Here is a 16,640-nt window from a genome sequence, read left to right as displayed (position 1 = left end):
CTACACTCTGTCTCATTCGGAGACCTGTATAACAACTCCTGATAGGGGAGTGACAGCAGAATCGTGAAGCAAGGAGGGAGGGTGCCGACTTATCTCAGGCCCGAGCTATGTGCTGAGGTATCACTGTAGACACTAAGGCACCGTGGAGGAAGAAAAAAAGGAAAAAAGTCCGGCTGGGAAACACAGCAGCCGCAAGATTGGGAAAGAGACTCCCAAACGCTCTAATGAACTTGACTTGCTCTCCGAAATATGTCAGCCAGTTTATCACACAAGAAGCAGATTATCTGGAAATTGCAACATAGTTGAATTACAGACATTATGGCACCGCAGGTCTTTATCAAATAAACAATTACCGTATGCAATGACAGCTTGTTTATCCTTTATCTTGATTTATTTACCAAACCGTCTCCTCTTTCTTCCACCCCTTAAGCAGCCAACACGAAGCGTTATTTAGAAGAAGTTTTTTTCTTTCTTCCGTCCCTAATAAATGCGCAACTCCACCCCCTCCCACACCCTCCGTATTAAAATTTAAGACTGCTGAATGTTCCTCCGTTCTTTCGGCGCCGTGCACAGCCAGTTCATTAGCAGAAATGAATAGCGAGGCCCGGCTCATTTAGATGGGCTGTCTTACATGACTTCTCGCCATACTCTGTTCCTGTCACATGCTTCCAAGAATCATTGACTCTTATTATACATGTAAATGGCTATCATAAAAATAAAAATTTCATTTAAGATTGTTAATGACCTTTTTTTGCAGCAGTCTGCCTTCCTTTAATGATTATACCCTGCCCCCTAATTAAAAGTATTTATCTTTCAAGCATCCGTGACTGGCACCCCCTGAAATGGGAGCTGCTCAACAAAAGACCATCACTCAGTCAGGTTTGGGGAGGTATCACCTGCCAACCTTTAATGTCTTGCATCTCCTGCAAAATCTGCAGCTTTGCCTCCTTCCTGCATTGTTTTTTCCTACATTACTGTAAATATTTTCCGCTGTTTGGCTCAGAGCGGGTCTTTTCTCTAAGCGCTAACCAAATGGTCCACCGCCGCTCGTGGAGAAACTGTTTATCACGTCTGTCTGCCGAGATGGAGGGGGGGCATCGTCGTCAGACCCGGCTTTGATCGCTGTTTGCAAAACGCTCCGTGCCGTTTGCTTGAGTCTACACCAGCACCAGATGGGTGGGGTTTATGGCATAAGATAAGTTCCACAAGTGGCAGGATGTGCACACAAAGCGCCCGGGATTCAGCTTAAGGGGTAGTTTTTGGGGATTGGAAGCTCACCTGAACCTCAAACATCTGGTGAGACTAAGAAAAGCAAAAGAAAGAATTAGTTTAGTGGAATATCGTAGACGCTCCACCTGTCTCGTCAGGGACAGTGCACCGCACAACGGACTCTATAGAAGCTCACCGTCCTTTACGATTGATTTTTATTGATTATGTAAAGTCAACTTGAATCAAATCCTTCCTCCAGCCCAAGAAGGGATTCAAGGTAACTCAGGATGAAACTTCCCAGCCCTTCTGCACCTCTTTCCTTCATCAAATCCACCTTTTTTACCATCTGCCATCAACCAGGCTCTTAAAATTGGTTTTCACACAAACAAATGTGGTTTAGATGAAACCATGTGCAAAATGCGTTGCAGACTTCAGGGTTGAGGCTTTGGACACTCACCAGTACCGTCGACCGAGGCACTCAGGATGTCGTTGTCAGGCCAGATGTGCTCCACGCCGCTGTCCCGCATCTCGTCGTCCTCTTCGTCCTTGGTCAGCAGGCCGTGGCTCTCGGCGCGCGGCGACGCCTCGGGGTTGGTGAGGCTCGCCGGGCTGCCCGTGCCGTTGATCAGGGGGTCCTCCTCGGACACGGGCAGCTTGTCCTCCTCCTCCGTCTCTGAGCCCGTCTCCACCACATTCTCATAGTTAAGAGCTGCAAACAAGAAAGAGAGAGTGGACAGAGAAAAGCCGGTCAGTACTGGGAACTTATTTGGACTTCGGCTGGGGGGTTTACAACCCAATTACAGCATCTGCGACTGGAATTTGTAGCTGAACCGCAGCGGTGGGCAGACAGCTGTCCAGGAGATGCGGGCCAAAATAGCCGCTAATTTTCAGTCCTGCTCACATGCCTCAGATGCCGCTGAGCTGCACCTTTCAGAACGGCTCGGCTCTGAAACATGCCACCCGGGCTTTAGATGCTCCACATAGCAGATACGGTACCGCAACAGGCTTAACTTATAGTCATTTCGATTATTTCATATGATACTGTAAATCTAAATGCTTTTTGATCATAAACGCAGCACACACACACACACACACACACGGCTGCTTCCTCAGCACACAGGTCCCTGACATATGCCTGGCTTTCTTAAAATAGACAGCCTGTAAATAAGGGCTGTGAACTCAATCAAAGGTGGCTCTCGCGCAAATTTGTCACCGCCAACGGCTGTTCTTCAGCGCATACACGCCTCGGCGTAAACCACTGCAGAAAACGGACGTCGGTGGGCTTATTGGGGCGGCGCAGATGCAGCACGAGGCGAGCCAGGAGCGCATGGCATCGCGTGGAGACACACCTCATTGGCAGAGCTTCAAACTTCTGCTGCAATCAATACGTTCAGATAGAGTTAATACTACAGAATAACGAGGCAGGACAGTGAACTTTGTAGCCCTTTTAGGACAACAAGCCTAATTAAAGTGTCTTTATGCAAAAGTAGGAGCTCTTGGACCGTTTCGAAACAAGAGTGCCAACCAAACGATGTCCACGCATGACATTTCTGAAAACATCATGCATATGAAAAGATAAGCCTCCCTGCCGCTCCTCCTAACACGTCTCCCTGCGACTGACCGGTCTGCACTTGCCTCCAGCGAACAACTGCACAACAGGTGCAAATTAAAATGAAAACGGGGCTTTCAGACGGGGGAGCGAGGAGGGAGGAGGAGGAGCAGGAGGGTGGGAGAGCGGTGACCTGCCTCGAATACCAATCGGCGGAGGAAACAAAACCTTTTCAAGAGGTGTGATCACAAGGGTTTAGGCAAGTTCAGACTCAGTAATGCTCCTTGCGGATGACAAAAAAGGCAACCCAGGCTGGAGATGCTGGGAGTTCCTGGGTGGTCCACATCCACCAAACAGCTCTGTACCTGTTTGGATGTTTCATCAAAAGTTTTCTCCTGTTATTTTAAAGTTTTGCATCCTTGCACATTTCCAAACCGTTCTCAGCCATGTCTGTCCCATCAGCTCTGTGTCCCTCCCTCCCAGCTTCCAGAGGAAAGAGGGGGGTTGCTGCTAGAACAAAAGGCGGAGAGGCTTGGGAAGCTATCAACCCATCCCTGTGAACCTGATCCCTGGATGCAGATTCAATGACGGCGGAGCAGGGGCCGGCTGAATGAAATTATCTAAGGCTGGACAGGTTTTAAAGGGCCCATTCTTCCCCAATAAAAGGAGTGAGGGAGCTTCTTTTTGTTTCCACACACATCCAGGCACAGCAAAGCGCACCGTTCCTGACTTCCCACATAGGGAATGAGGGGAACGCTGCCCTTGCCGATCCAGCTAACTTCTCAGGACTTTCGGTTATTTTTGTCCCAAGTTTGGAGCGTTTTCTGCTGCTTCCGAGCAAAACGGGGGAGGCGCTGAACTGTCTGAACGCAAAATCATCTCCGAACGTCAGCTGTCAACACGCACCTCCAAGAAGGCAAAATGACAGCGGGGCGCTCGTCAAGTCAAACGCGCAGTCTTAACACGGAGAAAGCTGCCCATTGTTGAGGTGCCACTGCTGACAGGAGCCGCTCCCTCTGCGAGCGCCAAGCATCTATTGGTATTGTGTCACGCAACAAAGTAATTCTAACCTACTAATATTTCGCAGGCAGCTTTTTCATCTCCCCCGAACATCGGTCTTAATCAGGCTTTTGTGTCTTTTGGGAGAGAAGAAGACAAAAAGGAGATAATGTTTACTCCTCAAAATGCCTCTTCTGTCCTTTTCTTACCTTAAGTGTCATCCTTGACAAAAGCAAATTATGGATGACGCTCGTTTTTTTCTTCTGCTACCTGTTTCTTCCCTTCGAGTTGAGCTTTGCAGATAATTAAAATGACACATGCTTTTACAGTATCTGACATAACGTGGTATTATTCTGTCATTTAGTGGAGAAAAGGAGCAGAGCCAGGGCTGATATTGTGTATCGATTAGGGTGGTTGGAAGGGAATCTGACTGGAGCGACTTGGTAGAAGGCACAGACAGTTCAGATATGACAAAGACGCAGGGGGAATTAAAGTAACAAACCTCAGGTCTAAAATAATTGTGTTTATGAAGGGCTTGACAGCAAAAAAACATGCTGTCAATGGTGGAGTTATAATCAACTGCGGCTAAATGGTTGGAAGCATTCAGAGAAAAAGTAATTCAAAGGAATAAACAGTGACCAATTCTGGCACTTCTCGCGTTTCCATCTGAAGGTTTGGCATCAAGGTTTCTACGACTGTCAATCCAGGACTGGACACCCAACAATCCACCATTAGCAGGAATAACTCCAACTGACGCAAAGACCTCTTCAGGTCCCCCAACAGCATTTCAATCACTCTGAGGTCTGGACTTTGATTGGGCCATTGCAACACCTTGATGCTGCACGATGGACTCAGATTTGCCTCACCAATACTTTGGCCAGAGGTATTCATGGTCAACTGAATCACTACAAAACAAACCCAAATCATGAGCCCTCCACCACCGTGCAACATAGTAGGGATGAGGTTTCCTCAAGAACAGCCTTCCACATCTTTCTCTGATTGTTCTGTAATATTTAACCTGCTAATTTAGGCCAATGGAGTCCAGGATGGTGGTTTTTGAGCATCATGCATTTTGATATCAGGGTGTTTTAGCTGCAATGTCCAATCAAGTTGTTTAAAACTGGCTTTGAAACGTCCTTAATATCTGATCCAGAAAGCGTTTTTCACATTTACATTAAACTGTAGAGCAGCACAAACTCTTGGTATCCATACGTTTGCCCACTTGATGATGATTAGTCACTACAAGGCTTTTGATTTGCTGCTGCTTTACTCCTAAATCTTTCGGCAGCAGGAGGAATGGACGTGTTGCACCAGCCAACACTTGAAATAAAACAGATTTCAGCCTTAAAAACCTCAGCTCAGCTGTGTTTTACCTGCAGGTGCTGGGGAAAATCATTTCAGCAAACTAACAGGTATAATCACATTTATTTAACAATCCCCAAGTAGCTAAACCAGAGCCCACAGGAGGCTGTGTTAAAAGGCCTTCCTGCTTGAGTGTCAGAGCCAGAGAGAAGCAGCTCTGTGGAGGTGATCGCTGCAGGGAGAATGACTAACACCCACGTTGGCGCTCTCGCGCTCACCCCGGCTGACTTTTTTCCCTCTTTTTTAAAGTCAAGTGTCGAGGCTTAGCTCCAGGTGACACGCTCGGCCTCCTACGCCGATAATGAGCCGGGACATTCTCCCTATTGGACGATAACTGCTCGCGCTCGCTCCCTGTCTCATGAATGTGAGCCAAGCGGATCACCTGGATGGCTGCGAGGGAGAGACGGGGATGCGGAGCCGAGTGTGTGTGTGTGTGTGTGGGAGGGCATTAAGGTGGAAGCGGGGTCGCTGCCTCGTGGCTACGGCCGGCGGTAGCGGATTCTCACGATGACCTTTTGTCTGCCATTGTTCGCGTCTGCAACAGTTTAGGCACTTCCTCGGGTAACTCTGATAGAAACCTCACACCAACCGAGGGCAGCAGCTTTCCTCCACATTTTTACACTTTCAGACAACCTTCATCCTGGTTTTTTTTTTTCTAAGCTGGCCAAACCGGTAAGAATAATGTAAGAAAAAAAAAAGAAAAAAAAAAAAGCTGCCCGGTGACGAGAGCCGAGTCCAGACAAAAGAAAAGCAGACATGTTTGGATATTTTGTGCTATCTTGTCTCAGTATAATGGCGTGATCGAGCACAAGGGGCAAATCGGGGCCAAGTCGGTGAAAGGACGGTGGCAGAGGGCAAACAAAAGCTCTGAAAAGAGACAGCGAGAGTGAGGGGAGGCGGCGGGGAGGGGGCGACATGAGGGAGACGATGAATGGTGAAAACTCAGTGAAGTGTAAACGCAACCTGGGTGAGTGTGTGTGTGTGAGAGTGTGTGTGTGTGTGTGTGAGTGTGTGTCTGCAGAGACGGGGGAGTGAAGTGAGTAAGTGTTTGTTTGACAGATAGAAGTTTCTTACAATTTGGGTGTTTAACAGATGTGTTTAACCTTTATTACACCCAGAACAAGCAAACGATTTCACTTTCCTTCAGGAAAAACAAAGTTTTCATTCACCAAAACGTTCATTTAGAGAATAAAGGATTTTAAAGCTTGTTGGAAGGAGAAAAACACAAAAAACAAAGTTGAATTATGTTCTGGAAATCTTGGAGGAAAATAATGAAAACATATTTTTAATTCAGAAATATAAATGTTCAGGGAAACCCAAGCTTTTTTTTTATACTTTCATAACTTTCTAAAGAATATTTTTCTTATTTTTGAAGTGTTTTCTGTCCATTTTCATTTACTTTTAATATTCATTAAATTTTTTTACTCATATAGTTTTTCTTTTTTACTACAACTTAATATTTCTAATATTTTTCCTGTAATATTTTATTTAATTTTCCATTTTTCCATTAATTTACAGACTCATATTTTATTTGTTCTTATATATTTTCATATTGTAGTTTTTTTTATTTTGTAATATTTTTCATGTTTAACGTCTTTATCTTTTCATATATTTTTTTTTACATTATTTGGTTTCAGTAGAGAGAAACTTCATTTTTTAAAGTCTCTTAATTTTATTTTATTTTTCTCCCAGGTTATAATACATTACATTTAAATCCTTATGGTTGCAAACTTACATAAACGCTTCGGTTTTGGGACATTTGGGTCATTTAAAAAGAAAAACTGTGTCTCAGCAGGAGTTTTTTTGTAAATAAAAACCACATCCATTTCCTGTTTTGCATCATCCTGTCCAGTTTCTCCTGCTTCTCGCCCATAAGGAGACCTTCGCTGCAGCACTGACTAATTCAATTAATGTGCCATTTATTTGCAGAGGAGGCCCAGGCAACAGGCTGGGGAGGGGAGGGGAAGCTCAGAGGTCCCACCTTTGCCGGGTCCTGCACGGATTCACCATCTGTGCCCCGTCCCCTCCGCCTCCTCCTCCCAGTTCACACATGTTCCTCCCTCCAACAAATGTTCCAAGTAGACCCTCCTCCCACCGCCCCTGTCACACAAGCCAAAGAAGAAGAATAAAAAAGACACACAAAAGCTTCCCCTGGCTGCCCTCAGGACTCCCAGGCCAGGAGAGGAGAGTGGGAGGAAGGAGAACAGAAAGGCTTACAGAGCTTATATCTTTTATCCCGACTCAGGTGAGCTTCCGGATGTTGCACATGTCAAGCAACGGGAAGAAGGGGGAGGAAAAAAAACTGGTTAAAATTAGAAAATTTAATTTATTTGATAATTTCCCAGAATAATTAGAGTTAATATGGGTTAATTAATATGCAAATCTCTCAGCAGATGTTCAGCAGCGAGGCTGAGGAAAATACAGCCCCCTTCTACTTTCTCCTGCCTGGTTTTGGCTGTCAGTTATTGGGCCGTAATTACTGTAACTAACCAAACACACACACACACACACACACACACACACGGAAAGAATTAAAAAGAAACGTTTGCTGGATGAACCGCTTCCAGTTTTGGAGTCGTCGCCAGGCGAAGTGGGGGCTTCTTCACGTGCACATAAAAGGGAGACCATCACTAATTTCCCCTCCTTTATAAAAAAGCCCCATTTTTCCTGCTGCAAATGAGAGCAGCAAGTGCTTTAAAGTACGTGAAATCTGCGGGACTTTGTTTCTCAATGTGCGTGTAAACGGAGACTGTAAGGGGAGAAGAGGCACCTGCAGGTTAATGGTGTAGAAACACGGCTAATAAAACAGATGTGTGCAATCGATTTCCAGTCAAGACACGTGTTTATGTGTTAAAGCTGAATATGAAAGCATTAAAAGGCAAGATTTTCAAAATAAAACATTGCATGACTGCTTTTAGTGTCGTAATTAGCATCTTAAGTAACTGATCAGGTGAGCTATAATCAGGGAAGTGATTAGGCTTTGAATATTTTCAACAAGCTTTAGCTGTGGACCGTTTTTAGCACACATAAAATGACTGTTTACACTAAAATGAAACATCATCCTAGAAGCAGCATTAGCATGTACTGTCAGCTAAAGCTGTGCCGCTAATTTAGTGTTAAACCTACTGCTTATTTTCTGTTTTTCCTTCTAAAATGTATAATATTTACTGCTGGACTTCACAAATACTGTTAAAATCAGCATAAGCTAAAATTGGCATTAGCAAGTGAGGTGACTGTTAGCATGCTAATGTTACTGTCACAATGCTAAATTATACAATTTAATATAAAATGAAAAAGTATCTGTCAGGGCTCTAACATGTAATAAGTGAGTTAAAATTTCTTAAAATATACAGCTAGCTTGTTAAAATTAAAGCAGAAAACTGCTCTAAAATTACAATTAGCATGCTAACATCACTGCTAATATTTTAAAATTATAATCAACTTGCTAAAATTACTGTTATGGCTCTAAAAATTAAAAATTGCAATCTGGATAATAAAACAAATATTACCATTTTACAGTTAATGTTAATTTAATCAATTCAAATCCTAAAAATTACTGTTAGCATCTTTAAATAATAATAAAAAAATACTTTTAAGGCTCAAACATTAGAATTTGATAGTTTAACAATGTAAAAGTCCTGTTGGTATGTTAGAAATAAGAACTAAGAGGCAAAAATAGAAATAATAAATTCTGTTTTGGCATGCTAAAATGGCAGTAAATTACTTACTTATAAATACAAAATATATTAAGATGAAAGGTTTTAAAAATAAAACGTTACATAATTAATTTTAGGACCAAATACAAGCCTCAAGTCACAAATTCAACCCGTTTTATGTTTGTATCGTTGAATATTTTCATCAAGATGTCTGACTTGGTTCATGGATTCATCCCTGGAGACGAGGGAAAAATATCCAGGCCTGTCTGCGGACGACCCGGCGCTCTCCTGTGGTCGGCTCTCTCCAATAATAAGGAACAGTGTGTGTTTGTGTGTTATCTAAATCGCTTCTCCTCATCTCCTCCTCTGTCTCAGAGGGACACGGTGGCTCAATGCCACGGCGTCCACGCCCCACACCGACAGCAGCAACATGATAACATGGCATGTGGAGGATTTTTATTAATAGGAGCACACACTCAGGTGGTGGAATCTGCTGACTTGTAGTCAGGTTTTGAGGTGGGGTATTATCAGCTCGGACTATTATAGAAACCCCACTTTGTGTGTGTGAGTGTGGCGGCCCTGTGAGCCCTGAGAGCCACCGCGATAACACATCTGCTTCGGGTTCATCTGTTTATGAATCACTCCTATCTGCCTTGGAAGTGCTACACCGATCCGGTGTGAGTGGGAGTGGACGTCTGTCTCTGTCTGTGATGTGTTGTGCCTAACCTAACTGTGTGTTTACAAGGGAGGAGAGCACACAGATAAAAAGGAAGGTGGTGCAGGGGAAGATCTGCTTTGATCACAGGAAAAGATGGGAGCTAATAACAACCAAAATGATATAAAATCAGCTTGTAGCTCTGATGGTTTTAGAAACGAGGCTGGTACGTCGGTAAAAGGTACAGAAATTATTACGTTCTTTACGCTTTAATCACGCGATTCAATAGTATTAGACAGGCTTAGCTCTCTGCGTTTCAAACACGAAGCAGTACTTCATCTTTTAATTAGGTAATAGGAAGTGCTGGGTTGTTTTGGGCTAAAACACACTCTAATAAATATACTTTGTTTTTAGCACCTGCATAAAATTTTATGAGCTGAATACAAATTTGCTAATGACATTTTTTCCATTTAATCTGTAGCGATGTTAATCTTCACAAATGAATAATTCATGGAGAACTAATACATTTCTATAATATGTTTTGTTGCATTTCATAACACATTCTTACTGTTTTCAAAATCTGATCCCCTTGAGTCTAAAGAAATGTCTCAAGAGTCAAAATGTTAACGTGTTAGCATGCTAAAGTTACAGTTAGCATGTCAAACTTACTGTAAAAGGTCTAATAATTTTAGATAGAATGTAAAATTACTCTTAATAAACCCAAATATGCTGTTACTGCGCGAATCATTCTTGATATATTAAAACAAGTTCCTGTTAGCATAACAAGATGATCAAAACATTTTTTGCAAAGTGCTAAATTTAGCTAGCATGCCAAGAATTATTTTTAAAACACTATAATCACTGTGTAAATGGTAAAGATCTGTTCAAATCAGCATTAGCATGATAAAAAACACCATTAGCTTTGTAAAAAAAAATGTGTTAGCATGTTAAAGTGCTAAAATAAACACATTAGAATGGTAAAATCATATGTTAAAAATGTTAATATACTAAAATTACTGTTAGGAAACAACACTAAAATAACTCAGAGTGATAATATTTCAGTTAGCACGTTATAATAACTTTAGGCAAGTTAAATAACTGCTAGCATGCTAACATTAGCTTCAAGGTTGTGCTACATAACTAACTGTTACAGAATATGTTACTTTTTGCACTGGATCTAGTTGTATTTAAAGTTATTTTTATGACTTTTTAATTATTCTTTTTCTAATCAAACAGGCGAATCAAAAGTTTCAGAGCTTAATACTGAAAAGTGGCGATCCAGTGCTGGGAACAATGCATTGGATTGTACAGAGACTTTCAGGAAAAAAAGGAAAAGGACTGATGTTAAATTAGGACAGCCAGCCCAAAGTTGTAATCATTTGCTAAGTGGCACTGGGCAGTCAAAACGACCACAAACCAATCCCAGAAGTTGTAATCCGGCTAAACACCACAGAACCAGAAACAAACTTTGCAGCCAGGTGGTGAAACACCTTAGCTTGCACCGATAAGAAAAATTGTCTCCCTTCCAGCAAAGAGAAGCAAAATCCAGCAATTTTTCATCTCTGACGGCCCCCATGTGCCTCGATTTAATAAAAAAGGAATCTATAAAAATAAATTACTCGCACTAAGTATATGCAAATTCAAATGTAAGCAATCATTGCAAAATTAATTTTGCCAGAACTGATTAAAAGCTTTAATAAATCTATATACAGTATTCCCCCAATCTGATATTGTAAATTTATTACGCTGCCTGTAAGATTAATTAAAAAAGCGACGGTAACATATTGCACTGCCAGGCCAGATTACTGTACTTTTTTTTGCTAATAACGGCTAAGCAGAACCTGAGCTGTAATTACCAGCTAACAGAAGCTTTTGATGCCGATTTCCTTGGCGGGGAGGGGAGAGAATAAGACGTAATGCATCTATTTGGGAAACAAAAAAGCTCCTCAGTGGCTGCAGAAAAAGATCCAACAAAATACACTTTGAACACCGTTTGCAGCTGGTAAAAACACGTCATAGAGGTTACAAGCAGTCATCCCGAGCTCTTTAACCTTTCTTTATGTTCCAAGAGGCACAAACTATTGAGTGGGACGCCAGATAGCTGAGAAAACAACCGGTTTGATCTGGCCAAGGTTGTTTTGCATTCTTGTCCACAGTGACGGGGCCATGGCCACGTTTGTCTCAGCAAAACAGCACCTGAGAGCTAAAACAACCACTTCTCACACTCAAAACTCCTCAACAGCAGAGTCCAAGAGTGAAGAGAAATACTGAATGACAACAAAAGCACCAGAGAATGGGTCCTGGTGCTGTTAGAAAGTCTGCCGGTCACCAGCTGTTTAAAGGTCGATCTGTGTGCTTTAAGGAGGGGGAGCCAGCCCAGGACCTCAGATGGACTAAAGAGATCAGACAGGATGAACAGGAAGGGTGGGGGGTCCAGGTGAGGGGCCACAGGAGGGTGATGAGAAGAGCTGAATCCTTCTTCTGTGGTCTGAGCCAATCTGGGGGCCCGGGGCCTCATTCACATGTTAATGAGATTGTAAAATCACATCTGTTACCCCTGCAGACACACACACACACAGCGGATCTTTGTCACCTGAATGGCATCCCCACCAGGTACCAAACAGGCACCAGGAAATGGGGAATTGTGTGTGTGTGTGTCTTTGTGTAGCTCATCACCAGCAGGGAACCAGCTAACCGGCCTTCCCGGTCTACAAATCACACACACACACAAAGACACACACTCAGGAGATGAAGAGGGAGAGCCCTCTGGAGAGAGGCAACTCTCCCTGACACTGTTACCAACTTCCCAATTAGCCACCAGCCAACCAGAGGAGGGGGAGTCTGGAGGCTGGAAGACAGAGAGGGCAAAGCTTATTGTCACAGCAACGCCCCAAGTGCCTCAAACCATCTTTTGGAAGCTCCTTAATTTCCCTCTCTTGGAGAATGATCTAACAAATCCACCTTGGTTGCTTTTTAGTACCAAAAGCCCCCTTGAACCCAAAGTGATACCTTGTCTGTTTGTACCAAACAACCAGAGTTGAGTGGGTGGGTATTCAGCCACTGACTCTTCTTACTTTTGGTGTTAAGGCCAAACCACAAAGTGGTATCTGGTGCTGTCCTTTTCAAACATGCTCAACACTGAGCCAAAGCTACATCAAAACCACCAATTATGAAACAATATGCACTGTGTAGCATTCCCCCTTTAGCGCTCCCACTGATACGGCAACTCTCCTTTTTAGTAACAAAGGTTGCATGTTAGGTTTGTACATCCTCTCTTAGTCCTTAAAGAAGTCACAAGTGGTAGATTGATCAATTTAAGAACAAGACTTGGGAATACTGATTGATGAAGCGTCCTTGTGTTGTTCTTTTAACAATACAAGAAGCTACAGAAATAAAAGCGTTTCATGTTTCACTCCTGACAGACCACAGCTGGAGACCACAGTTGCAACATTTGTTACATTTTTATTTGGTTTGGTTCATTTTCACACTGCACTCAAACAAACCAAATCCTTTTCGTCATCCGAACTGACCCCTCGGTTTGTAGGTCAGCTTTTCTGGTCCAGATCATAGTTCAGTTATGCATTCACACCAAACTCTCCAGAGTTTGATTAAACCGTTTGGTGTGAATGCACCCTGTTCTTATGTCCAGCTGGTTGCTGAATGAGCTTGTGTACAACTTCTTATTTACAAAAACATCAGTGTGTGTGTGTGTGTGTGTGTGTGTGTGTGTGTGTGTGTGCGTGTATGTGTGTGTGCGTGTTAGACCCAGCCAGCGGCAAGGTACGCCAGGTGTAAGACAGCAGCAAGATGACACAACTTAACCTCTTTCTCGATCTCGGTAAACGGCAGGAACAGGCAGCTCTGCAGTCGGAGGCCCCAGAGCCCATGACTTATACATGACGTGGGAGGGAGTAAACAGGAGCAGACCGAGGCGTTCTGATTCTCTTTTTGTTCCCGTTGCCTTTCGCTTTTTATTTTTTATTTCTTTCACGTCGTACCTGTCTTTCTTGTGTCGCCGCAGGTGGGAGATGCTACACTTTTAATTACATGGAGGGAGTTGAGAGTCAGAGCAGGAGTGGAGGTGGAGGATGAGGATACCTGGGGCTTTTTACGCACCCTCTACACCTTAATAAGCACGCTAAGACCTTCACTTTAAAGTCCAACAGAGCAACCTCAGTGCTTCAAATTGTAGTTTAGCCTTTAACATCCTAACTGACAACACTTTTGCTACTTAAAATCAGCCTATAACATTATACTTTCCACAATAGGAAGCAAGATGATCTCTGTGATCATGGCCTTCGTGGAGGAATGGCAGAAATTTGCAAGACGTCCTTAGGAGACACATCAACATGTTGGAAAAGGTGCTCTATTCCAAAACAAGCCCCCAAAAGAACCGTTGTCATGGTAAAACATGGCGGCGGTTGCATGAGCAGGGACAGGGAAGCTGAAGTACAGAGCATTCGTGGAAGAAATTCCTCTCAACCTTTCTTTCTGACTCTAAAAATATAGCAAGATACAATCAAAGACCTTAGACAGAGTGGCCTAGTTGAAGTCCATAACTCAATCTAATTAAACTGAGGCAAAGCTTGACAACCGGGCTATGTTGCAGAGAAGAACTGGAGAGGAAACCCAACAGACATGGAGCTGTCGTTGCGTAACTTGAGTCTATGAAGTGTACGATTTTGACAAATCACGTAAAATCTAAACAAAACGCTCTTGCAGTAGATTGTATACACAGGCTTACATAATTGAGCCGCTCAGCTCTACATGAGCACGAACACACACACCGACACACACACTCCGCCTCGTACTGTAAGTAAAAAGGAAATTTTGATCTAAGGCTTTCCCCCTACCTACCCTTGGGTTCTGCCTCCCCGTGTTTCTGTCAATCCTCTCCCCTTCCTTTTTTTTTTCTTTTTTTGATCAGTGGCTTGAAAGAGTGGAGCATGTGTGAGTGCTCAGGTACCTGGGGTATGCAGAGGTGCTAATTAGCTCAGCAGGATAATTGATGTGTAGATTACACCGTTGAACAAATGCTCTGACTTGTTTGTTCTTCGCACTTCTTCTAGGAAGGAGAAGAAAAAAACAACTCCCACCGCCAGTTTACCTCGGCCCTAATGAACAATTTACCTGGCTTGTAAAGGAGGTGGTTAAGCCTGCCAAGGCAGAGGGAAAACAAAGACGGGGTTGCACTGGAGTTCACTTCCCACAGGTGGAACCTGCGTCTGCACCCTGGTGTTACTATGACTGGTTGTGAAAATTGAGTATGTGTATATATCCACTCTGCCAAACCCTTAAGGAGAGGATGCCAAGCAATTCCAAAAGGGAAACAATTTTCAAAATGAAAGAGCATGCCATTAAGAGTGCCGGTAGGCTTTCATTGTTCTGACCCCCCCTTCCTATAATGCTATTTCCTCCATCTTTTGTCTTTGGGATGCTATTATTAGCCGAGTACGCACGCGAATAACCTCCCCCCTCCCACAGGCGTCCGTTCAATAGGGTTTGAATTTGCTCATTAACGGCTAAGAATCCACAAACACGTTCGCCGGAGCTTTTGCTACTGCTAATAAACTAATCATGCCCTCTCGTCTAATTGGGAAATAGAATGAGAGCTTCGCCTGAGGATTTTTTTTTTTTTTTTTTTTTGTGCGGCGCTGGGTTTCCATTGCGCTGGCAGAGAAGTGGAGCCCATTAGCAGGACAGATGTAGAGGCAAAAGGTGAACGGCTGAGATGTCGGCGCTTCGCCACACTGCTGGACCGCCCGTAATCTGTCACCCGCGCTAGTTTACAAGTTAAACACATTATTGTGTTTATTGAGTCTCATTTCTAGGATGCATAGCCGCGGCTGCTTCTTGTTTTGTTTTTTTTCTTCCCTCTCCCTCGTGGAGCGCTTACAAACCTGCCAGGGCACTGTCACTGCTTGAAAGCCATTAGCATTTTTCTTGCAGTCCTGATTAGTCAGGCTGGCAGGGCAGAGACAGAGCAGGAAAACAGAGAGATAGGCCAGGGAAAGCCAAGACATTTTACAGGGTGGCTTCCTGAAACAATGCCTCGTAAAAACATGGAGACCCGCTGATTTTTCCAAGTTTATTTCATGGAATTTACAACATATCAACTGCGATCTGTGCAAATGTTTGCCGTTTTCCATTCAACCCAATGGGTCAGTACTAGCAGAAGAAACGTTTGTCTTGGTGAGATTAAATCACTCGCTGGTGGTCTGTGATCACTGAATTTTACTGAACATATCAGAGAAAAGGGGGATGAATGCATAGAGGTAAAGCAAATACTGGCTTTATGAAGGAGTGATCAGCAGAAATGCATGATTCAAACCTCCTAATAAAATACACTAATGTTTGAGTTTATGACTGACAAAAAGAAAAAAAAAAGTTTCGTCCCCATCCTGTTGGATGGATCTCTTGTGTCTGCAATTCTCACCGTCCCCAGAAGTCCTATCGTTTGTATTTTTCTTGTAAAGTGTAACGAAGAGACAGTCGTGAGAAATGCACTCAATACAACACAGATAAGGAGGAAAAGAGATGAGTTTTCTGCTTTAGATCAACCCTGAGACAGATTGACGTGTCATCAGAAAACCTGCGGCGGCATGTTCGGGAGTCTTGCTGACTAACTGGCAGTTCCCGTCGCCAACCTGATAGCTCTGCTCCAACATCCCTCATCCCAGACCGGTGAGCCAGCCAGCCAGTCGGTCGGTCGGTCAGTGAGCCAGCCCACTAAGCAGGCAGGCACTTTCTTTTTTCTTTTTTTGTTTTTCCTCCCTGCCTTTTTCCTGTCGCCATCTCGGTATTTAATCTAACACCGGCAGGCGGCAAGAAGGGTTTACTTTTCCCCCTCAAAGACAGCTTTGCGAGTCAGAGAAGGCAAAAGTGGGAGGAAGAGAGCCGAGCGTTCAGGCGGGGAGGGACAGGGGAGTCTAGGCAAAGGCACAGGAAACCTGGGCCAAGCGTCACTTTTAACAAAAGCCTTTCATCTTTCTCTCCGCTTTCCCCCCTCAAGACAGTCCGCTTCCAGCGGTGGGATTCTTTTAAGTACATACCTGATAAGGAAACTTTTTTTCCCTTCTCTTCTGAGAGTGCATGAAGGAAAGTACCCCCCTCCCACACACATATGCACCCACCCTGGTGTGGTTAAAACCCTCTGATCGCTTTGAACACCAGATACTGTCCCTTTTATCCCCGGCAAACGGGTTTCCTA

General features: G+C 43.6%; 1 protein-coding gene across 4 annotated transcripts in view; it reads right to left on the bottom strand.

Annotated features, from left to right (window-relative positions):
• Window positions 1–1,134: 1,134 nt before the first annotated feature.
• LOC103149487 (zinc finger E-box-binding homeobox 2-like) overlaps window positions 1,135–16,640 on the bottom strand; it is a 59,901-nt gene continuing 44,395 nt past the window's right edge. For 3 of the 4 annotated variants that reach the window (XM_016680004.1, XM_016680005.1, XM_016680006.1), the window contains exon 3: window positions 1,135–1,921. In XM_016680004.1, the coding sequence (XP_016535490.1) occupies window positions 1,641–1,921 (281 nt within the window). In that variant the 3' untranslated portion in view covers window positions 1,135–1,640. The remainder of the gene's footprint in view (window positions 1,922–16,640) is intronic. The other variant, XM_007568683.2, reaches the window with a different exon arrangement.

Source organism: Poecilia formosa, unplaced genomic scaffold, assembly GCF_000485575.1.
Source record: "Poecilia formosa unplaced genomic scaffold, Poecilia_formosa-5.1.2 Scaffold229, whole genome shotgun sequence".
Lineage (NCBI taxonomy): Eukaryota > Metazoa > Chordata > Actinopteri > Cyprinodontiformes > Poeciliidae > Poecilia > Poecilia formosa.
This window is presented reverse-complemented; position numbering and strand designations above follow the sequence as displayed.